This window comes from Lethenteron reissneri, chromosome 41 (genome assembly GCF_015708825.2).
Source record: "Lethenteron reissneri isolate LAM-NWPU_2019-01 chromosome 41, ASM1570882v1, whole genome shotgun sequence".
Classification (NCBI taxonomy): Eukaryota; Metazoa; Chordata; class Hyperoartia; order Petromyzontiformes; family Petromyzontidae; genus Lethenteron; species Lethenteron reissneri.
The window spans coordinates 8,822,613-8,849,190 of record NC_083819.1 but is presented as its reverse complement, the minus strand read 5'-3'; the positions used below and the strand labels follow the sequence as shown (position 1 = coordinate 8,849,190).

The following is a 26,578-nucleotide window of genomic DNA, read 5'->3' as shown; positions in this document are numbered from 1 at the left end:
CGCCGCCGAGCGCGCTTTGAAATGCGAATACAGCGGCTGTTTAGTCATTGTGGTGGCGGTGATGGTGGTTGTTGTTGTTGTCGTGAAGAGCCGGGAAGTGGCGTTCGACTTCCCACTCATCCTCCCACCCTTCCTCCAGTGCGTGGACCGGTTGAGTCATAGCCACTGTGACTCAACACACGCGCTCACCACTCATTCAGACTCGTACTCTCACGCGTACCAACTTACACACAACACAAATGTCCCCCGTGTAGCCTTAACAGACTTTTGGGGCAAAGTGCTGTTAGCGAGCACCTACGAAGGCAGGCACGGCACACGAGGCGCCCAAACGCATTCACCGACACGAGACCACCAACTCACATCCCGGGCAGCTGATTCGACAGTGATTCTCAAGTTCCGGCTCGGAGTTCTGAAATCGGGGTGAATCTTAAGACCAAGTATGTATCTGTTAGCAGAGAAATACTAAACAGAGATTATACTTAAATTTTGATTTAAAGCTTTCGTGACTGCAGGGATTCATATTCTTGGTTCTTTCGGTAAAGTCACGTAGAAGGGAAATAATAAAATAAGATAACTATAAAATAAAAATTCTCACGACGTTTCGACTGCAATACAAGCAATCATCATCAGGTGATGATTGACTTTACCGAAAGAACCAAGAATAGAGAAATACTTGCAACCTAGCCTGGGTCTGATCCTGCATCTTCTCTAGTGTTTCCAATCTGCAAACGAATCGTCACCATCAACACCATCAGCGACGATCTATCCACCGCTGAATAAAGGTCTCCTCAAGTTTTGACATCTCTCACGCTACTGAAGATGCAACACTCTTTCTGCCACCAGCGTGGACGGCACCATGTTTGCCACGTGACTTTTCTTTCGTGTTGTGCGCAGTGCTTTTTAGCACCACAGCGCGTGGATTTGCAGCGTTTATTTTCATTTGTTTGCTGGTGACTTTGTGTATTTCATATCGAAATCGTCTCCAGTACTTTTGCTGCTGGCGGAAATAAAATTTGTGTTAAAAGTCAAAAGTCTTGCACTTGCTCCCGAGCCGATCCATCGCTCCATCTCTGCGGTGCACCTCCTCTTAGTCGTGTTCCATATTTCGGCTGCCACGCCATCGGTCGTCTCGGTCGCCAGGCCATCATTACATCAAGCGAAGGGTCCCCCTACCCAAACAATCAATATGATACTCTTTGGTTATTTTAATACAGTCACGTAGGTTTAAAATAAAATAAATCACGACGTTTCGGGCGCAACACAAGCGTCGGACGCGCGGAAGAACCAAAGAGTATGGATTGCTGCAGTCACGAAAGCTTCAAATCAAGAATCAATGTTTCTCAGTTGCGTTTGTCTGATCTGTTTCTTTCTTTAGCTCGGCGTATTTGCCAAGCATGCATCCCTGCCACGAGACACTTCCCACGTTTTTCAACGTTTGCTCCATTTTGTGTCAGTACCCATATTACTCTCTGAACAATTGCCAGTGAAGCAGTGCTCTGCCGATGTCTTGCCACGTGTATCTGCAATATACAGGGGCGCCCGTGCGACGACACCGCGTTACGTGTTTAGAAATGATCAGGTGCGTGAAGCGTGTACCTTCATTTGTATTTGAATGGAAATAAATAACAATATAATTTTTGTATCATTACGCTTGTTTGCCCAGGTAAGTATCAACGAGTCTCAATATTGAACTAGTCTTTACAGTCAGTCGGGGGTGATGATTGTCTCCCAATTAATGTTATTTGCAAGTATTTTTACTGGTTGGAACCTCCTGGTTACACCAGCCCACAGGGGATTATTGTGTCCGTCCGTCCGTCGTGGAGGGAGGGGCTGGGTGGGGAGGGTGGGGCTGGGTGAGGAGCGGAGGGTGGGGAGGGGCTGGGTGGGGAGGGGTGGGGCTGGGTGGGGAGGGGCTGGTCACCCCGTGGTGCCCTTATAAAACTCAACGTTTAACCTACTCACGCCGGCTTGTGCCCGCCCTCGCAGTCGGGCATATTTGCGGAATACACCACGCCGCCGTTGACCTTGGCCATTGACCGAGCAACCCAACGTTCCTACCAGCTCCCTCCGCAGGAATGTTTTAAATGTGGAAAATTTGGACCACGACACACAATGCAATCTTTTTTTTCGAACATCACGGGGGTATTTAACGTGCAGCGTGGAGCAGACGGAGCGCCGTGTGTACGGTGAATACCCTCCACGTTCTCCACATTATGAGCCTCTGAAACCAGTGGCGAAGCCATTTGATATATGGTTCCTCTCTACCAGGGGTAGGGAACCTTTTTTCTGCCAAGGGCCATTTGGATATTTATAACATCATTTGCGGGCCATACAAAATTATCAACTTAAAAATTTGCCCGTCTTATTTGGTCAAACATTTCATTAACTCACCCCTAATGTGATGGCTGGAACTGCTTCTCTTTGGCGAGGCGTGTGATGTTAGCTGGTATTGATGATGATGTTGCTGCTACTCGCAACTGCTTTTCCAGGTTTGCTCCTAGATTTATTGAATTTCGAGTCCCGCCTGCGGTTGCCTTGGCAGGGCCACACCAACATGATTTCGCGGGCCGGACGTTCCCCATCCCAAGCGTGTCCTCACTGCTGCCTTTGTGATGCTAGATTCCTGTGAGAGACGAGAGAGATGGAGGCGAGCGAGGAGGGAGGAGAGGCAACAAGGATGAGGATAAGAGACGGGAAAGCGGGAGAGAGAGAGAGAGAGACCCGCATTATTTCTCGCGTAATAACAACACGCAGCTCGCCGGCTTCCTGCTGCTGATGACAAGCGCCTCTCAGCGCATCACGGCAAAAGGTTAAGTGCGTCCACGCACATCTCTCCCGGAGAGCGTCTCGGCCGTGCGTGTGTAATGTGTCGGTGTGTGCTGGCCCTGGGCCTCCCCTAGGTCCACTCGGCCACAACAGGAGCACGTGGCGCAATCTGTAAACATCGCCACGAGGGAGACAAGGGCGGTCGGGCGTGGGGGATCTTTGTCATTCTGTGCGCTTTTAGTGCGTGTACTGTATTGTGTGTGTACCGTTTAGTACGTGCATGCGATGTGTGTCGTTGTAATGAAACATCATGGGCCAAGTTTGACGTGGCCTCTATGGTACAAGAGTTGTTAGCAACACAGGACTGATGGAGTGGAACGTACACTTCGGATGAGAGGGGGGCGAAGGGAATTGAGATGGGAGGTCTCGCTGTTTGTTGAATGGCTTCGGTGCGTACAGGATGTGACTATTTCGACGTTGGATTAAACAATGTGTTATGTTGACTGAACAGCGTCGATCAGGTGAGATGGCTGATCGGGTCATCAGCCTCACCGGCACAACGAAGTCAGAGGACGCACACACTGGGAGGCACACACTGGGAGGGAGGGCCAGGTGATTGATGAGGGGGCATGGGGAGGATGAGGTCAGAAATGGAGAGATGTGGTCAGCAGCACTGGGGCTGGATTGTGAATCCTTAATCTTATTTCCTTTGCAAATACATCACTTGCCCTACGACCGGTAATCAGCGATGTCAAGATCGGCCTCGATGGAGGTTCATACTGGTAGGAACCTCCTGGTTACACCAGCCCACAGGGGATTATTGTGTCCGTCCGTCGTGCAGGGAGGGGCTGGGTGGGGTGGGGCTGGTCACCCCGTGGTGCCCTTATAAAACTCAACATTTAACCTACTCACGCCGGCTTGTGCCCGCCCTCACAGTCGGGCATATTTGCGGAATACACCACGCCACCGTTGACCCTGCAGGCCATTGACCGAGCAACCCAACGTTCCTACCAGCTCCCTCCGCAGGAATGCGTTAAAGGACGCAGGCTACTGGGAAGTTTGAGGCAGTCGCCCTCCAGCAACAGCAGAGCGCCGGGCGGATAAGACGCAGAAAGTTGGCACATTGGGGAGGACATCTGTTTGGTCCGTCATCTCAGTCAACCGAAAGATACCTGCGTGTCTACCGTTCCCTTCCGACAGCGAGCCTTCGACACTTCACGCGACATGGAAGTAGTGCATCCAGCCTGGCACAAGCAGTGGTGAGGTCACCGACACTTCGTGAATAGCGGCTGCTGCTAGCTTGTCGTCACGTCCATACGTTACATGCATCACGTTCTCGAATAAAACACGACCGGCAATCACGTGTCACGTTTATTATTGTACATACAAGCGTGAGCTCTGTTTATGTACAGTGGGCAGGAAGTCGCTATACCCCATTACCTATGAGTCATGACAGCTCTTAAGACAAGGGTATATTGACTTCCCACTCGGTCTCTGTGCGAGCCTCATAACGTGAAGCCTATATTCCTTTATACACGGATTTGTGTGGTTGACATTGACTCAGGCTGCACTTGCTTGGGCTCGTTAAAACAAGACACACAAAACTCACGGTTATAAAAACAGATGCGATAAGATGAACTGTGAACACAACGAGGGAAATACACGAGAGAACGCAAGAGACGTGATATTGACCGCGAGATGAACGGTGGCGCTCGGCTGGAACAGGACACGTTCATGCAAAGTGATGTTGGTCGGTGGTTGAGACTGACGTTGGTTTGCCAGCCAGGCAGGTCATCCTACAAGAAGATGGAGGCGTTGCAATCGGCTCGTGTGCAGATGCTTCCCAGGTGGTGGCTTGGGGAAGCCTACATCCATCCAACAGTGACTCGACCATGGCTGATGAAGTCAGTGGAGCACAGCGTTGATTTCGGTGGTTGTGCAGACGTCCGCGGCGATGGTAAATGAGCGGTGTGGGAATGGGAAACAGTTGAATGTGGACACGGGTAGGTGAAAGGAAATTCACGTCGTAATTTGGGTCAAAGGTCATATCGATGTTATTTCTTCCTCCCCGTTGTGGTAAATGTGCTCTCGTGGCTGCAGGGTTTATGGGTACCCAAACATACACCAAACACGAACCAACAGTCAAGTTTTAATGCGTGTATCGTCAACAGAAGAACGGATACTACCAGTGAACTAATCGATGCTATCGTTCAATGCATAAGAGGATGAGAAGGGTGGCCTTGCAGCCTGTTGTTACGTGTGTGTGAGACCTCTGTGGTGGCTAACGTTTTGCACGGTGGGTGTGCATTTGATTTGAATGCTTCCGTCCACTCCGCTCCTCTTCTAAATTGATCGTATCTTCTTCTTCTCGAAAAACAGGACGTGCTGATTGACTGCGAGCGGGTGGAGAGATGGCGTAGAGAGGGGGGGGGGGGGGCAAAGGTGTGGGGGGGGGGGGCAAGGGGAGAGAAATGAACGCTGTTCACCCAACGCAATTACAAGATAAAGTGAGCGCCGCAGTGTGACTCAGCAAGCCCCACTCAGCCCCACCTCCGGTCGAGGCTCGGCATTCTAAGAATAACAACGACCAGATTAGTAATCATCCGCTCAAACGGTGTGACCGATGCCTAATACAAAACCGCATGTCAAAGAATAATGGAGAGTGCGTTCTAATATAATGCGTGCGTACATAAAAAGAAAAACCTCAAAGTGATTTGTTACTTAAAATAAGCAATGAGGTGGTACTCATCTTCTGTTTACAGTCCTGAGCCAGTGGTAGAAATTATACATTCCAACAGCGGGGGTGAGTCTCTCCACAGGACAACGACGGTTGACTTCACAAATTACTGCTAATTACATTACAACCATTGGCCAAATCGCGCCCCACTAGCGCACAGCTACGAATGCGTTAACCCGGCGTGTGCGGTCACTCGACCCGGGGGGCGTGGGAGGGGAGGCACTTTCGAGGAATCGCGGAATTGGCGACGGAAACCCGCACGGTTGGGGGTGAATTAGCCCCGGGCGCCGAAAGAGCGCTGCCATGAACGCTGCATCACAGCACAACACGGGCGTCTTGAGGTCACCACATAAACACACTTGGCCCGCATTACCGCTATTAGGACGAACTGGCTCCCACCATGGAAATGTTGTATTCTATCCAAATGGCTCAGAGACACCAATAGGGGTGATCACTACCTGTGGTTTGTTAGAGGAAGCAGACACTTTGGATACTATTGTTTTTTTAACAGCCGTATGTTACACCATTGGAACCTCATTTGCCAGTAAAAAATATGACAATTGCTTTTTTACCCTTCTATCTGGCAACAAAACTAACACCTTTTTTTACAAGGAGTAATGTTTGCATAGACCACAATATTTGCAGCCATAATGCAAACAAAAACATAACTCTGATAATATATGCACTGTCCTTGAAGTTGATTGGTCCACACCCGAGACAGCTTTCCTTAGAGCCTAGTCTCACATGGGTTGGACCAGATGACGCCAAAAGGCGCACAACTCAAAGACAATGCACCATCAGAGTATGAGAGCTAGGGGGAAGCATTTATCAGAGTTATGTTTTTTGTTTGCATTATGGCTGCAGGTATTGTGGTCTATGCAAACATGACTCCTTGTAAAAAAGGTGTCAGTTTTGTTGCCAGATAGAAGGGTAAAAAAACAATTATCATATTTTTTACTGGCAAATGAGGTTCCAATGGTGTAAATGCTTACCCCGAGCTCTCATACTCTGATGGTGCATTGTCTTTGAGTTGTGCGCCTTTTGGCGTCATCTGGTCCAACCCATGTGAGACTAGGCTCTAAGGAAAGCTGTCTCGGGTGTGGATCAATCAACTTCAAGGACAATGCACATTATCAGAGTTGTGTTTTTTTGTTTGCATTATGGCTGCAGGTATTGTGGTCTATGCAAACATGACTCCTTGTAAAAAAGGTGTCAGTTTTGTTGCCAGATAGAAGGTTAAAAAAACAATTATCAGCCGTATGTTAGTTAGCTAGGAGGCCTTGCTTTTTAGGAGGGTTCTATCCAGGCTGTTGGCCCAGTAAATCACAGTGTGGGTCACTGTGTGAGTCGCAGTGTGGGCTATAGTGTGGGCTATAGTGTGAGTCACAGAGTGCATCACAGTGAGGATCTCAGTGTGGGTCACGGTGTATGTGGTAGTGTGAGTTGTCGTGCAGGTTGCGGTGTGGGTCATGGTGAGTCATAGTGTTGGTCACAGTGTGGGTTGTAGTGTGGGGAGCGGTAGTGTAGCGGTTAGCGCGCTGCGCTATGAACCTGGCGACCCGGGTTCGATTCCCGCTGACGGCTAACACCAGTGACGATTATCTGAACCGGTCCTGGGCCTCCCCTAGGTCGACTCAGCCTTAAATGAGTACCTGGTGCGGTGTGTAAACATCGCCACTAGGGAGACAAAGGCGGTCGGGCATGGTGCTGGCCACCCACCCCCTCGTGTACCGTTCCGGCCTTCATAGGTGCTCGCTAACAGCACTTGCCCCTACAGTCTGTTCAGGCTATACGGGGGATCTTTGTCTTTGTCTTTGTTGTAGTGTGGGATTAGTGGGAAAGTGGTGTGGGTCATGATGTAGGTTGTATTGCGGGTCGTGGTGCATGTCATCTTGTGTGTGGTGGTGTTGGCCATCTTCTGGGTCGTGGTATAGACCACGGTGTGTGATATGGTGTTCGTCAACCTGTGAGGAATAGTGTGCCATGGTGTGAGTGGCGGTGTGGGTCATGGTGGGTGCTGTGATGCGGGTCACATTATGGATCACGGTGTGGGTCATGGTTCGGGTTACGGTGGGGTCGTGGTGTGGGTTGCGATGTGAGTCACAGTGTGGGTCGCAGTATGGGTCACGGTGGGGGTCGTGGTGTGGGTTGTGGTGTGGGTCGTGGTGTGGGTTGCGGTGCGAGTCACGGTGTGGGCCATGGTATGGGTCAGGGTGTAAGTCACGGGATGGGTGAACTGGGCCGGAAATTACCGACGGGGTCATTCTTGCGCATCACCATCTTCTCAGAGAGACGATTCCTCTTGGCATTGAAGCAGTAGCCGGTGCCGGCAGCGCTCAACATCTGCACCAGCACCATCCTGCAAGCACACATGGTTAAATTGGAAACTGAATCTCGAATAGTTGCTCATTGGCCATGAGGTTACCCACAGCCTTGCGATCGAGCTCACGAACACTGCAATGAACGTACGTGTGGAGCACACACCCAGACAGCACGTAGTGGCATCCACCCTTCGCACTTTACCCCTCTGGTTGCTCCTGGCACGGCCCCCAATTGAGCCCCCTTGCCCAGTGGTGTCTCTCGTGGCAAAACTCCAAATCAAGTCTGAATCAGAATATTTACTTAGACTGGAGGAATCCGATGAGTTATGAAGCTCTTTCTACAGATGTCCAGTATGGGCAGGTCAGTCCAGTATAGATCTGATGTAACCACAAGAACCCTGGCCTCCTCTACCCATGTGCACAATGTATAAGACTCGTACGTACACACGTCTGTGGCGTGCATTCAATGTGAGCGGATAACGGACATGGTGTGCGGTGTTCGTGCAAGGTGACGGTGAAAGTAGTGGACACGTTGGAGATGGACAAGGTGGTGGCGGCGGGAGAGGAGGTGTTAGCCACGGCGGTGGTCATGGCGCTAGGCGTGGTTACAATGGCGGTGGTGGTCACAGTGGGGGGTGGTGGAGATAGAAGTGGTCGTGGGTATAGCGGAGGTGGTGGACACGGAGATGGTGCTGGTGGCGGTAGAGGCGGTGTCTCTCACTTGGATTTTGCTTTCGCCACTGCAAGAGAGAAAGACAAGAAGATGCACATTAGCGGGCGGCGGGCGCTAAGAGCACCCAAGTGAACAAGGAGTCCTGCCAAAGTGCCGGTGTGTTCGGGGTAAGAATTAAGAGAGATAAATCTGGCATTTTCCTGGCTATTGTGGTTCGGGTCGTCGGCGGGAGGCCTCGTGGGGTGAGCTGGTTCAAGTTCGCGAGGTTATTCCGCCCCCCCAAAAAACGGCCGGAGACCCCTTCACCATTTCGAGGTAGTTCAATCTGGATTTGAGGTTTTCGTGACCGCAGGGAATCCATACTCTTTGGTTCTTTCGGTAATTTATTTTATGTTATACCTACGTGACTTTACCGAAAGAAGCAAGGAGCATTGTGACTTGCATCCCACTGGGATTTTTGCACACAGCGTTGGTGTACGGTTTTTTTCTGCAATATTTTGCTGTCTTTTCTTGGATTTTATGTTTGCACTTAGTCACATATTCACTTTAAGATGTTTTTTGTTCATGTTTTTGTTTGTTGCGGTTGCACCCGATTTAAGAGCCGAATGGCTCACAGGGCTATACCTAATAAATGAACTTGAACTACTTGTATTTCCAACCACAAGTCTTTCAACTGGGCCAGCTACAAAATCACCATCAAGTCGTCCTCCTCCTCATCACTGAGAATCAAAGCACTCCAGGGTTGCGCTTTGGACCTCACCAGGGGGCGACACGGGAGGTCAAGGCAGCAACATGCAATGTCCCCGAGAGGTGTTTTGGGTCAGATCGCGTAAATATAAAAGCGTCGCTGAACCCGCCACCACCCGGCAGCCAATTAGTAAGGTGTGCTCGCGAAACGTCTGACTCAAATTGTAAACATTGTGGATGTACTCTCCAACACACGGTGTGCTGCACTAGTAACGCATTTTCATATTCTTAGGTTTTTTCGGTAAAGTCACGTAGGTAAAAAATTAAAATTAATAAAAGTAAAATAAAATAAAAATCACGACGTTTCGGAGGCAACACAAGCTTCCGTCTTCAGGTGGAACCGTCACAGCCACGACAGCCGTATCAAGTAAATGAGAGATTACAGGAGATACCACTCCGTATATATAATGGATGGAGAGGGGGAAGGGCCAAGTACAGCACACTTTTTATTCATATGGTAAGGTGACGCTTAAGAGGGTGAGCCTTTGTTATGGAGAGGTACGGTTTGTGACCAACCTGTGACAAGGAGACAACCACTCAACATGGTAAACCTGTAATAATAGTCTGTCAAATAAGATTGGCCAACTAAGTGTAGTTAAATATTTTTTGCATGGTTAATCACATCTTTCCAATGATTACTCAGTAACGCATTGGCGTGTTCTGTTTACTTGACCTTACTAATTGGCTGTGTCGGGTGGTGGCGGGCTTTACGACACATATTTACGCGATTTAACCCCCCAAAAAAACCCTCTACTGTGGATATTGGTCACGAAAGCTTGACTACGTGTTAAGCTAATACACACACATTGTACCGAACCTGCACCTTCTACTATCGCCCTCACGGGCCGGACGACCACCTCAGGCCCTCACCCAGCAGTGGAGTGAGCAAGGCACGGGGCAGCACGTGAGAGGATCGCGACCCGCTACTCACAGTTGGCCGTCGTGATGAACATGTCCTTGGCTCGGGGTGGGGAAGGGACTATACTCCTACTACTCCTACTACAGCCTCCTCTTGTACAGCTCGAGGCGATGTCCACTTGACCGTCGCAGCCGAAGGGCACGCGGTGTGTCTACGGACGCGAGGAGGCCAAAGGGTTGAGTGGTTAAAGGGTTGAGTGGCTAAAGTGTTGAGTGGCTAAATGGTTGAGTGGCTAAAGGGTTGAGTGGTTAAAGGGTGGAGTGGCTAAATGGTTGAGTGGTTAAATGGTTGAGTGGTTAAAGGGTGGAGTGGTTAAAGGGTTGAGTGGCTAAAAGGTTGAGTGGTTAAAGGGTTGAGTGGCTAAATGGTTGAGTGGCTAAAGTCAACTCTTAATTGAGAAGAACCTCGCGTTCGTCCCGGCAGGGTCAAACGCGCACTGTCGATTCAATAATAATCGATGTAAATGGACGTGTAGATCGGTGGATCGATTCGTGCGGGGGTGAACCTATCGTCTTGGACGAGTACAAATATGCGTGTTTGGTGACATCGCGGGCGAAAGAACGAATGCGACAACAAAACTGGACGGACAGTGCGAAGGAGACAGTGAAAGGTAAATTCTTAAGTTGCGTTATTTGCGCGGGAATCGAACCAAGTAGTTGGAATCGTGGCGGTGGTGGAATCGACCCTCGCACGTGGCTGCCGGGGTGGGGGGTGGGGGCTGTTGGGGTGAGTGGGCGGGGCGTAACGACCTCTCACCCCGGAAGTGAAACCGCCTTCACGTTCATAAAAAAACGTATCATTCAACAACCGTCACATTTTTTTCTTTTACAAAACGACAACTCCAATCTCACACCCCCCACACGCGTTTACACCATCTTTCAAGAAAGTTATAAATTAAGTTGTAGGTTTTGCGTCGCAACGATTTGGTGACGTAGCAGGAAGTGGCGGGTCGCTTGCGCGCCACGTCAGCTCGGTGAAGGAGGCGAGCGATGGCGGCGCCCCGCGCGTTCTCGCTGCGGCTGCTGCCGCTGCTGCTCGTGCTGAGCGTGGAGCTCGCCGACGTCGCCGCAATCTCCTTCTACCTGCCCGCCAACTCGCGCAAGTGCCTCAAGGAGGAGATCCACAAGGACGTGCTCGTCACGGGCGAGTACGACGTCTCGGAGCAGCCCAACGTCAAGGCCGACTTGAAGGTAGCGAGCGTTTGGGGCGAGGTGGAGAGGGCGGTGGGCTTCGGGGTGGGTGGGGAGAGGCCTCGATCGGGACCAGGGAGAGACGGAACGCGCCAGAGATTACGGGAAATCTCCCCACCCCCCACAGCCACCGATTTGCGAGGTTGGCTACGTACGGTGCGAAAGAAATGTGCAGGTGCTCGGTGGAACACCGCATGGCAGCGGCGGCGGCGGCTTGCGGAGGCCTTCATCCAGCATTGGCTTGAGCTTAACTGATGTATAATATAAATATGTTACATTCTGAAGCTCGGTAGGCTTCAGTAGAGTTTTTGAAGTGAATTTGAAGAGTTTTCGGGAGTAAACTGGACAGTTAACTTGACCAGAATTGTGGCAATTGCATGAGGTGTCCCGGCACCTCCATGTGGTGCACTTGATCACAGCTGGAGTCGATTATTATTCTGTAGCAGCGTCATTAGCAGACATTACATTTACACTGCGATGGTGACCCATTGAGTGGCAGCATTACAGATGCCATTGGTCCCAGGTCTGCTCCTGATTACGTTTTTCCGAGTATCCACTGCCACCGCCCCCATGTTCAAATGCGCTGCTGGATGAATGCGTCTCCAAACCAGCAGCCGTCACGATGTTAATACGTAACAACACCCTGCACACACGAGATCCTTTCATATCCCCAATCTCCGCTTGGGACGTGTCTCTCGTACTCCACGTTCCTCGGCTGCCACTCCCCCGTCCATCAATCTCGACCACCGGCCATCATTCATTGAGGCCGCCACGTGTCCATCCCAATGCCCACCTTTTCTGAAACGTTTAAAGTTGTGTAATTCACCTTCGTGTGTGCGGTGCGATCCCACACAAAAGATTGCTGCTTTCTTACAGGTCAAACATGGAGATGGGGCTCTCCTATTTTGGATTTCCTAGCCTGCACAAGCGCGGCGGCGCGCATCAGCGTCTGTGAATGGCTGGAGAGATCGTGCGCTCTCGGCTTTGACCAATGGGAAGCTGTGATGCGCGCCCCGCCGCTTATCCGCTTTATAGTTTACAAAAAGTGATGGATTCACGTTCTTAGCGTTCTAGTACAATTGTAATGCTGGTTTATACGGCGTCCAACTGCATATTAACATGCTTTACATACATAAACATTGGGGTTGATTATTGCCCATACAGATGCAGTCATAAGCCTGGGGCTTGAACAGAGGGGAGTCGTGAACTTGGAATGACGAGCATGGTGAAGTATGGTCTAGGTCAGGGGTCGGCAACCTACGGCTCCGGAGCCGCATGCGGCTCTTTACGGGCTGCTTCTTGACGATGAGTACGTATGTACTCAGATGCATTGCGGCTCTTGAAATACTGAATTTTGTACCGAATTGGAAAGAAATGGCTCTTCTTGTTATTTTGGTTGCCGACCCCTGGTCTAGGTAAAACATCAAAATTAATAAAATAAAATAAAGATCACGACGTTTCGGAGGCAACACAAGTCTCCGTCATCAGGTGGGACAGTCACAGCCAGATTAGCTGCATCAAGTGAGGCAATGATTCAAGATGTAATCCCTGAATCATTGCCTCACTTGATGCAGCTAATCTGGCTGTGACTGTCCCACCTGATGACGGAGACTTGTGTTGCCTCCGAAACGTCGTGATCTTTATTTTATTTTATTATTTTTTATTAATTTTGATGTTTTACCTACGTGACTTTACCGAAAACACCTAAGAATATGATTCCTTGCAGTCACGAAAGCTTCAAGTCTAGAAGTATGGTCTAATGACCGCCATGCCCCACCTTGCGTATGGATGTCATCATCCAGCAGTGGATTGACAAAAGGGCTGTAACATGTGCCGAAGAACACACGAGAGACTGCCTTTGCAATGGTGTTTAAACGTGTGTAGTAGACTTAACGATTTTTGGGATCGGCCATTCAAAGCAAAGAACAGGTTACTCCAGTCAAGAGATGGGAACTCTACAATGTGGTGTTAGGAAACCTAAAGGCTTGAATACCGACCATTGCGTCACTGTCATTGTGCCCCCATCTGGTGTTGTAAGTTGTTTGACGAGTTAGGTTTAGGGAAGCATTTCCTAATACGTCTTGTTAATTTGTTTATTTAGTTTATGCGTAAGATTTTAATGTTGTTAATGTCACAAGTTCGTCCACTTGTGGAATTGCTCTGTGTATTGTTACAAAGTGTTGAGTGGTTTGCCCCTGAGATGGTGGGATGCATGAGTCAATAATGACACGTGTATTCTCCAGCGCTCGAGTCGAGTGGTACTGCTTATCCGGATGGTTATTGATTGTAATTTAGATTCATTTCAACATCGATAATCCTGGGGGCCATTTCATGTTGCGCTAAGAGTGGCCGATGTTTGAGAAACATCTTTCACTACAGTGTTCTTACATCATGATGAAACACAAACATGCTTTTGTTTTCATTTTTTGCTCATTGTGACCATCTCTAACTTTTCTATTGGCAGGTCACCGACTCTTCAGGGCACACTCTTTACTCGAAAGAGGATGCTTCCAAGGGAAAGTTTGCCTTTACAACTGACGATTATGACATGTTTGAGATCTGCTTTGAGAGCAAGCTTCCAATGGGTAAGACATTTGTAAGTTTTGTCCCACATTCACTTTTTTGTTCTTGTAGGATATGTTTACTATTAAATGCAAACTATATATTTATGTTACGTAATATTTCCCCAGTTTTGTGCCAGTTGTGCTATTGACACCATGTCATGAAACACAGTATTTGTTTTAACTCTTTCAGAGCACCGCAACCTTTCCTTTTAGAGAACGGCCCATATAAACTGATACCACAGAGCTACTATTGAAGTCTCTGGCCCACAAAGTAGGGGGCAGGACTTGCCCACTAGCCTTGGTAAAAGCAATACTGTTCATCTCATGACGAACGTTTTTTTATTTTTCAGGATTTTAAATGTACACAAATTAAGTGCAGAATTAAAATCTGTGTGTTTTTTTACGCATTCATTGGTGACCAGGCTGAGAGACCATCAACTCATTAGACTTGAAAATCCACCTTAGTAACAGGAGGTTGAGATTGAATTTAGAATCTCAACAGAACCAACTCAACAATTGGACCTCTTGAGTCACCCAGCCACCTCCATAAATGTCAAAACCAAGAGTTTAATATTCTACGAACACGAGCTGGTGCTGAACTCACTTCACCCAAGTGGCTAGTGTTTGAGTCAAAACTTAATGGCCAGCTCGCTGGCAAGTGCATTGATATGTTAATCTCTGCAGTTGCGTCTAAACAACTCTACTGCACGGTCATAACATCTTGTGTTTCACTTAACGTTTCCCAGGAATTGGAAGAGTCCCTGATCAGTTTGTGACTCTCAACACCAAACATGGAGTGGAGGCCAAGAACTATGAGGATGTAAGTTCACTCCAAAGTTGTCTCGTCTGCTCAGAACTGCTTTTTGTGTTTAGTTTGTTGTCCTTCCCCCGATTAGCACGGTTGGCTACGTACGGTGCGAAAGAAGTTCAACATGAATGTGTTCAATATCGGGTAGACAATAATGCACCTCGAGTTCTCTGCACAAGGGCAGGTCCGCGGTTAAAGCTCCCTCCCATCTCATTCCACCCCCATAGTCACATCACAATGCCCCACTTAACTCTCAAGTCTTTGCACCTTTATTCGACAAGGGGCGTTAAAGTGGTTTCCCCTTTTCTTCCTCAACAGTGTTTTGTAGGTTACACCATTTAAACAATTAAAGACAATTCTTATGCTTTTGATATATGAGTAAACACTTGGATGTGGAATTGTGGAATAACGTTTTTTTTTTCATTTCATTAAATGTAATGTTCATTTGTACAGTAAATGGATGATGTGTTTATGAATATTGGACATTTGGTTCAATTGCTAAAACAATTTTGCATGGGCTTCGAGATGTCAATGACCTGAAGAGCTATCTGATGGTGATTATGATCAGATTGCCAAGGCGGAGAAGCTCAAACCACTGGAGGTGGAGCTGCGGCGACTAGAGGATCTGTCCGAGTCAATTGTCAACGACTTTGCCTACATGAAGGCTCGTGAGGAGGAGATGCGTGACACAAACGGTGAGAGAAGATCGGTGCTGTACACTGGTCTGTCTAGATTTGAAGCTTTCGTGACTGCAAGGATTCATACTCTTAGGTTTTTTTCGGTAAAGTCACGTAGGTAATTTTTTTTTTTAACTTAACTTGTATTTAAGAGCTTATTTCTTGGAATTCTGCCTCACTTGATACAGTAAATCTAACTGTGGCGGTCCCACCTGATGACGGAGACTTGTGTTGCCTTCGAAACGTCGTGATTTATTATTGTATTTCTATTATTATTTCTAATATTTTTTTTTACCTACGTGACTTTACCGAAAAAACCTAAGAGTACTGGTCTGTCTCCCAGATCATGCCCGCGCCCAAACAATGATTTGGGCGGGCGCTGCCTCTTTTAAAGGGGACCTAGTACTTAATGACAAAAAAATAGTCTTGCAAATATGCATGAAATAATCCACTACTTGATCGACTAATTCTTCCAGATCTTGTTTAACTCATTTGCATGAAGGGCATGTTACAAGCGTTCAAATGATGACTCGTTCACTGAAATTGGTGGAATGGTCTGATTTCTGTGCACAGAGATGCATGTATACAGATTAGACGCTTGACTATTATTAATACATCTGATATTGTAGATGCGATGATTGAAGTTTAACACTTGTCTCAGAGATGCTTATTATATTGATGTGCACACTTACATAAAACAGCATATGTAGAGTTGTTCCTGAGATGGGGAATAGAGCAGTGATGTAGCGCTTAGCGGCACTGCGCTCCGATCTTAGGTACTTGGGTTCAGTTCCTGGCCATGGCAAACACCAGTCGCGAGTAATACAGGATTACGAGATCTCGCGTGAACGCAATTAACAAATTTTGGACACTTTTCAATGAGCGAAATCGAATTTCTGCATTCACGAAATTTCGCATGGCAAGCGCCACGACATCATCAAACAAGAAGCACCTGGGAGGCTGCGTCATCTATCCACGACAGTGTCGTTGTATCCCTGCAGTGCAACAGAAACACCTCCACATCACCTTTCTAGACATTCCAAAATGCAGATCTTTGGGTGAGTTCCCCCAAAAAGGTTAATTATTTTTAAAATGTATTATTATTCAATTGTTTTAATATTTATGCTCTTTGTACATTTGTGGAAAGTGATTTACAGGTGTATATTTTAGGTTAGGGGGAGAGTTCGAATTACTGTCCGTAACATATCCTACATTTTTATAATTAAATTAATGGGAAAAGCCTTTTCCATTTACGACATTTCGTTTTGCACGTGTTTTTCGAAGAACGCATCCCTTTCGTAAATCAAGGAACACCTTTGTCAGAACCGAGCCTGGGCATTCCTCTTCACCATCACGCACTGACCAGTGTGCTGAAGTATGCTCAAACAACACAGTGTACGGGATGCTTTCATCCACTTTGGATAAATAGATCTATTTTGTTACGAAGATATAGTATCTGCTTCACACTTTGATGAAAGTCCAAAAAATTAACTTTGAATTTCTTTCCCTTTCGCAAATGTTCAGCTTGTCACATTTTTGCCAAAAGTCAAACAAAAAGGAACAATGTGTTAATGGTGACATGAGACTATTTTATGTCAGCCACGTGGTAGTACCACATGTTCAGCATGGTGATCCTCTGCACGTGAAGTTAAAAGTTGGCTGCCGTGTCAAACAACCGAAAGCTGTACTGCACAACCACAAAAACCTACGCGGTAGGGACGTGTGGATATGTTGTTGAGGGTCTCGCGTGAAGGTTTCTGACTACCGTTGTACGCTTTTCCCTCTGCAGAGTCGACCAACTCTCGCGTGCTGTACTTCAGCCTCTTCTCCATGTGCTGCTTGGTGGGACTCGCCACCTGGCAAGTGCTGTACCTGCGCCGCTTCTTCAAGGCCAAGAAACTCATTGAGTAGCGCCCCGAGAGTTTTAGGCGAAGTCCCCCACCACCCGTCGCCACCAGCTGTTGTATTTATTTGTGCCAGTTGTACCAGGAATAATATCAGTGGTCTCACTCAGGCAAGTGCTCAGATGAAGATGCGTCTTTTGGTTTTCAAATGGTGGTTTGATTTGTCTCCCTAGCTTTTTGGCAAAACACTGGGTATTTGTTTTAGCTTGTTTACCTTTCAGCTTGTGTTTGTACTGCGGTAGATTGTGGCACAGCACGTCGAGTGTATGACCACTTTGTCATGTCTGGTGTTAGAACCTCATTTTGTTTTGCGCGTTGCAAGGGTATGGCCTACAGAGCAGTTAGTTTTCCTTCCGAATTTTTTTCCTTCCGAATTTTTTCCTTCCAAGATTTTAAGTTCTATAATTGTGGAAAGCGGTGATAAAATTGTACTCATTGGAATTTGATTGCACCCGGCAAATGTTTATTATTAAAATGCAGCCAAAATTCTAAATCAACCCCTCGTCTATATTTTGTTGCTTATGGAATCAATTTTAGACTGCTGGGTTGAGATCTCATTCGGCAACCCTGAAACAAAAAAAATAACAAGTTGTAGCTTTTTACAAGTTGCTTGTACAGAGTTATTTTATAAGAAATAAGTGATTCTTTCCAGAGTTGTGGCACAGGTGTGATCTTCATTCTGAACGTGCTGCATGGAGAAAGAATGTTTTCCTATGAAGGGGATGAGAGTTGCATTTGTAACTTCATCAATGCAGGCTGGGTGAATGATAGATGTACTTGAGAAAACGATAAATACTTCCAAGTGATCATTTAGTTTGGCGTTTTTATTTAATGGTTTCGTGTGAATTAGTGGTATATTTATTGTGCACATCTTGCAAGTCACATCCAATTTGCATCACACTTATAATGCCATGTGCATGACCCTGGATGCTCATTATGGGCCTTTTACTGTAATGATAAGTGAACATGTATTGATCATTCAAGCTCTGATCGGATGCAGAACTCCCCTCTGCAGAGCATTCCCTCCACTCATATCTTCCGTCAACTGCTGCTTTCGCATGCGTTGAGCTCAACTGTACATAATTGTAATTGCGAACTTTATCTGTGGCCGATTTGAGTGCCGAGTGATATCTGAGCTTGCTGTCATCATTAGCACTGCCTCCTCCGTGTTCTGCCTCACTGCGATCTTAAACGGCTCAAGCCGTGTCTACTTAATACACTACATCAGCAATGGACCATTGAGAATGACGTCTTGCCGTCCATTTTCCTGAAAGAATCCATCCATCTCTGCTTCCGCAAGTGAAGAAGGCCTATGCTGGGGCAGATTATCTCTGATTTTCCTTCCCCGTGCTCTTTGAACTCTGCCTGGATCCTCCCCAGCACTTCGCTATTGTCCTCACTGAGCCACTGTCGGCTTCATTTCTCGAGGTCTATGCCTTCTGAAGCTGGAGCACGTATCTGCTAATTCTCCTTTCTTTAGGATCGAGGATTTCACGCTGCTGCCTTAACTACAGCTGCCTTAAATCCTTACCAGAGTATTCTGCTTCTGGCTCTTTAAGTCGTTCTATCAGGTTTGCAAGTCCCATTAACCGGCCTCATAAATGGTCTCTTCTCTGAATAAATCCATTCAATTGAAGTGGACTTTTTGAAGTTTCAAATAATTTAAGTGCCCAAATTGCTAAGGAAGAGGAAACACATTCCTGCGGAGGGAGCTGGTAGGAACGTTGGGTTGCGCGGTCAATGGCCAGGGTCAACGGCGGCGTGGTGTATTCCGCAAATATGCCCGACTGAGGGCGGGCACAAGCCGGCGTGAGTAGGTTAAACGTTGAGTTTTATAAGGGCACCGCGGGGTGACCAGCCCCTCCCCACCTTGTCCCACCCCTCCCACCCAGCCCCTCCCTCCCCACCCAGCCCATCCCCACCCTCCCCTCTCCACCCAGCCTCACCCCTCCCATTTTTGGATTCACAACGGACGGACACAATAATCCATGTGGGCTGGTGTAACCAGGAGGTTCCTACCAGTAGCCATGCTTATGCACAGTCGGATGAAGCGGTGCACTTGATTTTCGAGTCCAATACCTGATGAAGCTCAAAGCAGTTTGGGCGAAACGTCGTTGCATGCTGATGTTAAATTCAGTCCTCAAGTCACCGGTGAAGAACTTTATTGGTCAATTTGATCAATGCATTACCACCTATAAATGTTTGATAACGTGACGGTCTTGTCGGATGATGGAGGGTAAGTTACAATTTTGTAATAAAACTACCACGTGACCGAACCCAAAAACAAATATGGATCCGGTTACGAGTTACGACTTCCAGCACTGCATTCACAAGGTCCCTGCAATATGTGTTTCACAATTTACAAAAGAACGTCGCCTTTGCATTGATTCGATACAACCGAAACGTCTGTACCGGTAATCGACATGCGAGTTTCTCATCGGGCAGAGTACGCGTCGAGAGATTTAGCATTAAAACTCCCACGTGGCCTTTCACTCCACGAAAAAAGTACTCGCTTGCAGGAACCCGCGAGGGATGTCAAAATACGCACGTGTTGCCCATCACTGCCTGTCCTCCACATCAGCACGTGTGGCGTGACGTCATCAACCACCAGTGCGCCTTGTGACGTCACCCCCCTTTCACACGCGCTCCTACGGCCGTCTGGAACGCTCTTCCTTCCGAGATTAGGAAGCCACTGGAGCGATGCACTTTGGAAACGTCGTCTCGATAGACAAACGCATTTCCTTAGAACTGATTTGGTTTGTTTACACTACGAGGCCTCATTTACCAGTGGCAAAATATAGTAACAGGTTTTTACCCTTTCAACTGGTACAAAACTGACACCTTTATACAAGGCATCATGTTTGAAGTTGAAAAGGTAAAACCTATTTCTATATTTTGCCACTGGTAAAGGAGGTTTCATAGTGTAAATGCTTACCCCGAGCTCTCAATACTCTGATAGTACACTGTTTTTGAGTTGTACGCCTTTTGGCGTCATTTGGTCCAACACCAATGGAGACTAGGCTCTAAGAAAAGCTGTCTCGGGTGTGGACCAATTAACTTCAAGGACAGTGCTCATTATCAGATGTTATTTATTTTTGTTTGCATTTTGACTGCTTGTGTTGTGGTTATTGCATCAGTTTTGTACCAGTTTAAAGGGTAAAAACCTATTACTATGATTTGGTTTGTGTTTAGTTGTTTTTTCCCTGCATCTCTGCATTAGCGCGGTAGGCTACGTACGGCGCGAAAGAAGTTCACCACAATACATCCGCCTCAATCTAGCGTGACGTCGGCACCCTCCCGTCGGTCCTAAAGGATGACGTGGGAGGGGTGGGGAGGGGCTGGTCACCCCGTAGTGCCCTTATACAACTCAACGTTTAACCTACTCACGCCGGCTTGTGCCCGCCCTCAAAGTCGACCGAGCAACCCAACGTTCCTATCAGCTCCCTCCACAGGACAATGTGTTGAATAAAAATGTCTTAAAAGGGGGGAGGAAATACACAACCGCTGTAACGTTTCGGATAGTCGTACAACAACAAACGTCATTGTTCCACCACGCAGCGTTCGCCCGAAAGGTGGAATTGAACCACTCTGTCGCTAAACAGCTACAGGTTTGAAGCCTGCACCCCGGACCACCGAGGCTCATCCGGGCAACATTAAGCAGCGTCTCGATAGCCTTTTAAATCACCCACTAAGCTACTACATTAACGCTATGGGAACTCGCTTTTCGCGGTGCGCTTCGTTTGTTAGTTTGAGGCTCAGAATCATACAGGCCGTACATTTGTGAGTGACCTTTGCGTGGAGTTGATGCCGCCGATGGCAGTCTTTGTCTATTTTAAGCAAAGAGCAAGCATGCGAGCGAAATGTTAATTATCATAATTTATTCTGCAGGGGTACGTCATGGGGCAGGTGTGACCAATGGGAGAACTGTAGATATTTTCTGCTGTCAGGGGTTCTCTTTCATCATGGGACCTCCTTTGCCAGTACCAAAATGAGAATAGGTTTCATACTCTTAGTTCTTTCGGTAAGGTCACGTAGGTAAAAAATGAAATTAAATTAATAAAAATAAAACAATAAAATCACGATGTTTCGGAGGCAACACAAGTCTCCGTCATCAGGAGGGACCGTCACAGCCAGATTTGCTGCATCAAGGTGACGGAGACTTGTGTTGCCTCGGAAACGTCGTGATTTTATTGTTTTATTTTTATAAATTTTAATTTCATTTTTTACCTAGGTGACTTTACCGAAAGAACTAAGAGTATGAATCCTTGCAGTCACGAAAGCTTCAAATCTAGAAAGAGAATAGGTTTTCCCCTTTTTTCTGGCAACAAAACAGGTGTTAAGATGCTAAAACACCAAACTGAAACAATTTACAAGGAATCATGTCTGCATTAACCACAATACTTGTGGTCAAAATGCAAACAAAAAACTTACTCTGATAATATATGCATTGTCGATTTTTGTTTGCATTATGATCACAAGTATTGTGAATAATGCAGACATGATTCCTTGTAAAAGGTTTCAATTTGGTGTTTTAGCATCGTAACACCTGTTTTGTTGCCAGAAAAAAATGGGAAAACCTATTCTCACAGCGTTTCTCTTATAATATTTTCATTCACTTGTTTTATTCGAGAAAAATCGATACGACAAATTGAAATGTATGCACTACGTCCTACCAAGAACAGAATGCAACTATTTGATTCAAGCATAGCGCCGTGCAATGGTCAATTTCAGAGCTGTGGTTACCATGCGGAACAATTTACGGTCCTACAGATGTTCACAACCACTTGATCTCACCACATACTGGACATACAATGTCACCAACACACCCGCCGTTCGCCACCAAGTGACCCACGGCGCCTGTGCCAGGCCAGAGGGCCGTCCATAAATGACGTCACGCACCTGGGGGGGGGGGGGGGTCAGACATTTGTGACGTCACATCAAAATGCGCAACTTTAAATAAATATAGACAACGCGTTCTACTTAATTAAATATACGTTTTAATAAATGTTTTCTCCTACAACATCAGAGTGCAGCGGCACATTAAATACGCACTACACTGACAATAGTTTAAAGCGATTTGAAGCATGTTTTATTTTGGGGGGGGGCAGAGCTTTGTGACGTCATATTTGAGGGGGGGTCTGACTTTTTGTGACGCCGTGTGACGAGGGGGGGGGGGTCAAATATCGTCCACAATCACGTGACGTCATTTATGAACGGCCCCCAGGTGCACTTTGTGAACACGTGAAGCGTCGAAGGCTCGCTGACAGGAGGTCTCGGGACAGACCCAGCGGGTGCCATGGATCGACTGATTGAGATGGCCGGTAGATGCACCACCTATGCCCCCTACTGTGCCAACTTTCTGTATTTTATCCGCCCGGCGCTCGGCTCGTTGTTGTGAGCGTCGCTCCACTGCCCTCCGTTGGCGTTGGAGGGCGACTGCCTCCAACGGTCCAGTATCGTCCTTCATGAGACTCCTCCACAGAGGCCGATCTTGACACCGCTGGTGCCAGTCATAGGCAAGTCCACTCAGCTCTATAAAATACACAAAGATCTCCCGTATAGCCTTAACAGACTGTTGGGACAAGTGATGTTAGCGAACGCTACGCCCGAACGCCTTTGTCTCCCGAGTGGCGATGTTTACACACATACTCGTTTGAGGCTGAGTCGACCGAGGGGAGGCCCAGGACCGGCTCAGATAATCGTAACTGGTGTTGGCCGTGAGCGAGAATCGAACTTGGGTCGCCGCCCAGCTCTATACCCCCTTGCACACACACACAATCTCACACATTACGCCTGTTGTAGCAGCGGACATCACTGGGCAGTGGGCAGATTTCGAGGAGGGAGAGACACGGAGAGAGAAACATGGACGGGGAGAGGAAATTGGATGCATGGGGAGAGAGATAGGGAGGTAGGGAGGCGGAGGACACATCTGTAATTGCAATAACACACAAAAAAAAACCTATTTCGGATGTAATTCAAGTGGAATACTTCCGTGGCTGACGTACGTTCGCCTAAATTGCTGATGCGTAGATGCGAGGGCTGGATATAGAGAGGATGCGCGTCATGGTGTTATCCTCTCTGTTTTAGGAAGCACCCACGGATGTTTTTTTTTTTAAATAATCATTCGCAGGTTTTTTCATTATTATCACGGATACTAAGCCCAAAAGGCCAAAAACTCGAATCGAGCAGCAACATACGTCACTATTTAAGCTTTAATAAATAACTGTTAAGACGTTTATTGAATTGAGCAAGGTTATGATAACCTATTCTTGGTTCTTTCGGTAAAGTCACGTAGAAGAGAAATAATAAAATAATAAAAATTAAACATCATTAAATAATTCTCATGTTTTCTTTTTATTATTTTATTATTTCCCTTCTACGTGACTTTACCGAAAGAACCAAAGATGAATCCCTGCAGTTACGAAAGCTTCAGGCGGCAGTGGCCGCGGAAATTCCACATTTGCATGGTGGGTAAAGTCTTAACTTTACGTTAACAACCACTTCGATCTTGCCATGGCAGATTTTTTTTCACTTTCCCGGTCGCTTGTAGGACTGGAGTGGTAGCACGTGACTACCAGCCAAATCCACAACGAGAGGCTTACTCGACGTGGTGTGCCGAGTTTGGAGATATTTTTTTTTATCGACACCCGGACAGATGAGGCTGATATGAAGCCCTGTGACCTGACCCTTTGGAGCACAAGGGTTGTCGGATCATGCGCAGATATGAAAATCTCCCACAGCTACTGCCGGGCATTGCAATCACTCACGAGGTTGCACTATTAACAGGGAAACGCCACCGAATCCGTTTAATTGGAAATGTAGTGAATTCAACTGAGTCGCAGACGTACTCTTCGGAGGCAACACATTTATTTAACACCGACACTGGGTTAACACAATAACAACCTATGGTGGTGACCACCAGGCTAACTACTAATTACAACGTACCTAACTACAACGGACCAGACCACAGCTTGGGTCCGGGTCCACGTGTTGGAGACTCTTGTAGGACGTAGAACGTAGGTTTATTCAGGATGAATAACAGCAGCCGGTCCCTCTGGGGGACCCGGCTTATATCCTCTGCGGCGTGGCCGTCTCCGCCCCTTAGCCACGACCACCTTCTAGAATCCTCGAGCAAGATCTCGACCCTGACACGTGACCACCCCTAGCCCTCACTTGGGGCCCCTGTGTAGGCTTTACCTGTCACGTGTCCTTCGATGTCAACCCCCTTCCCGTGGCCGGCACTCTCACACCCTATCCTGTAGGGGTCGGCACTGCACGCAGAGCGTGGTGCCATCCAGCACAGCCAATCAGCACTCACCGAGCCCCTCTGGGCCGGTACTGCACCCCACATACACGTGGTGCCCGTGATGTCAATACATCGCACGCCGTGCCTCTCTAGGGCCGGCATTACACAGTGACATCCGCGATGTCACTACAGAAATCAAAAATAGCTAGAATGCCGCACAGCTCTTTTGTCACCCCCACTGCCAGTTGGGGCTGGTGAAGGGGCACTCAGGACCATTTCAGATATCAGCCGTCACTTATGTTAGCTGCTCTGGACGGGAATTCAACTCGAGAGCATTGCGTGAACCACTGGCTCCACCGCCCCCCGATAGCTACTTATTAGACAGTAATTAGTAATCTAAACACCCATGCGGGTCGTCACGACCTTGAAATTCACTATTTTGCCAATCCTTTCAATGTGGCGTGACCCTGCCGAGAAAGTATTGAGAGTCAGATAATCTTATCTGCGGAAAGGGCACAATTATAATACGGGCATGTGAATGCGTGACTTCAGTGTGACCTTATGTTGCTAATAGTTATCATTGTTTCAGTGATACTGAAATAGTGATAACAAACACTCAATACATTCCTCAATTACACTGTCCTAAAAGGAAGAACATAAAACACGACGTTTTGGGCAACGGCCCCTTGTTCATAGCACATATGAAGAAGGGTAATTGCCCTAGTTTTTATGTACACTTTTTCAAATGTTGCTATTGACAATTCTAGATTGGAAGCTTTCGTGACTGCAAGGATTCATATTCTTAGGTTTTTTCGGTAAAGTCACGTAGGTAAACAATTATAATTAAAATTAAATACAGTAAAATAAAAATAAAATAAAAATCACGACGTTTCGGAGGCAATACAAGCTTCCGTCTTCAGGTGGAACCGTCACAGCACGACTGCTGCATTATGTTACTTTTATTAATTTTAATTATAATTTTTTACCTACGGGACATTACCGAAAAAACCTAAAAATTTGCTATTGACAATCTCAGTAGCTGACTTGCTTTTCAGTTTCAGTTGCATTTATTTGGTATAGCCCTGTGAGCCATTCGGTTCTTGAATCGGGTGCAACCGCAACAAAAAACCCCTAAAACATGAACAAGAAAACATCTTAATGTGACTACGCACAAACAGAAAAATCCAGGAAAAAAACAGAAAAAAACAGCAAAAACTTCCAGAAAAAGCATCGCACACCAACGCTGTATGCTCGAGCAAGCCTTCATCCAGCAGTTGCGTGATCAGAGGTGATCACGATGACCACACCAACTCATAGCCGCCCTCAAACATCAGATCGGGTGTGTTGACGGAAACGAGGATTTTGCCAATTAACAATGTTCGCCAATTACCACCCCCGACTCGCCTCTTGAGTGGGCGAGTGGCCTCTTAATGCGACGTGGGTCGGCGCGAGAGACAACCACATGCGGCGTCCCTTGGCCCCTAAGTTGCATTAAAAAATAAAGCTCGTTAACATGTCTAATTTAATCATTGCGTGCGTCCCACGATTTCTCACTGGCCACGGAAACGAATTAATACGAAGAAAAAGTCCAAATCTATTTATAATTTGCCTTGTTTTTCGGTTCTAACCCTCCCCCCCCCGTTGCCCATGACGCGTTCGAATAAAAAGAACGCCCCCAGATCGCGCGACACCATCGCGACCTGGGTGCAACCGCGACCTCCCGCAGATTGGAGGATTGGCGGGTGGGTGGTGACTCGTTTCGCCTTTAATCACTAATATGCTATATTTAGACTGGAGCTGCTTCGCTCGTCTGTGCGTCACGGGTACGGAGCATCCATCCCTTCCGGTCTCGGAACAACGCAGCGTGCAACGAAAGGGTGCGTTCACGCGGTTGTGGTAGCGGTGTTGAATCTCAGGATGGGGCTGATAGATTTCATATGAAGGGTGTGATGATGGTGTAATGCCTTCAAAGGCTGTGACGATGATATTGTGATTCTAAAAGGTGTGCGAGTGATAGGGTGAATCT

The 26,578-nt window shown here is 47.3% G+C and overlaps 2 protein-coding genes and 1 non-coding gene across 3 annotated transcripts; 1 reads left to right on the top strand and 2 right to left on the bottom strand.

Annotated features, from left to right (window-relative positions):
• Positions 1 to 4,123: 4,123 nt before the first annotated feature.
• Positions 4,124 to 10,669, bottom strand: MRPL33 (mitochondrial ribosomal protein L33). The gene is made up of 4 exons (XM_061568517.1): positions 10,176 to 10,669; positions 8,546 to 8,564; positions 7,756 to 7,862; positions 4,124 to 5,159 (listed from the first exon to the last, which is right to left on the bottom strand). Exons 1-4 carry the CDS (start codon positions 10,195 to 10,197, stop codon positions 5,110 to 5,112), a joined length of 198 nt encoding a protein of 65 aa, XP_061424501.1. The 5' UTR covers positions 10,198 to 10,669; the 3' UTR covers positions 4,124 to 5,109.
• Positions 10,670 to 11,049: 380 nt separating this feature from the next.
• Positions 11,050 to 18,112, top strand: TMED10 (transmembrane p24 trafficking protein 10). Its single transcript, XM_061568506.1, has 5 exons — positions 11,050 to 11,353; positions 13,818 to 13,938; positions 14,664 to 14,737; positions 15,294 to 15,420; positions 17,192 to 18,112. Exons 1-5 carry the CDS (start codon positions 11,153 to 11,155, stop codon positions 17,311 to 17,313), a joined length of 645 nt encoding a protein of 214 aa, XP_061424490.1. The 5' UTR covers positions 11,050 to 11,152; the 3' UTR covers positions 17,314 to 18,112.
• Positions 18,113 to 20,868: 2,756 nt separating this feature from the next.
• TRNASTOP-UCA (transfer RNA opal suppressor (anticodon UCA)) lies at positions 20,869 to 20,955 on the bottom strand. Its single transcript has one exon. It is a non-coding gene; the product is annotated as a tRNA-Sec (tRNA).
• Positions 20,956 to 26,578: the final 5,623 nt, after the last annotated feature.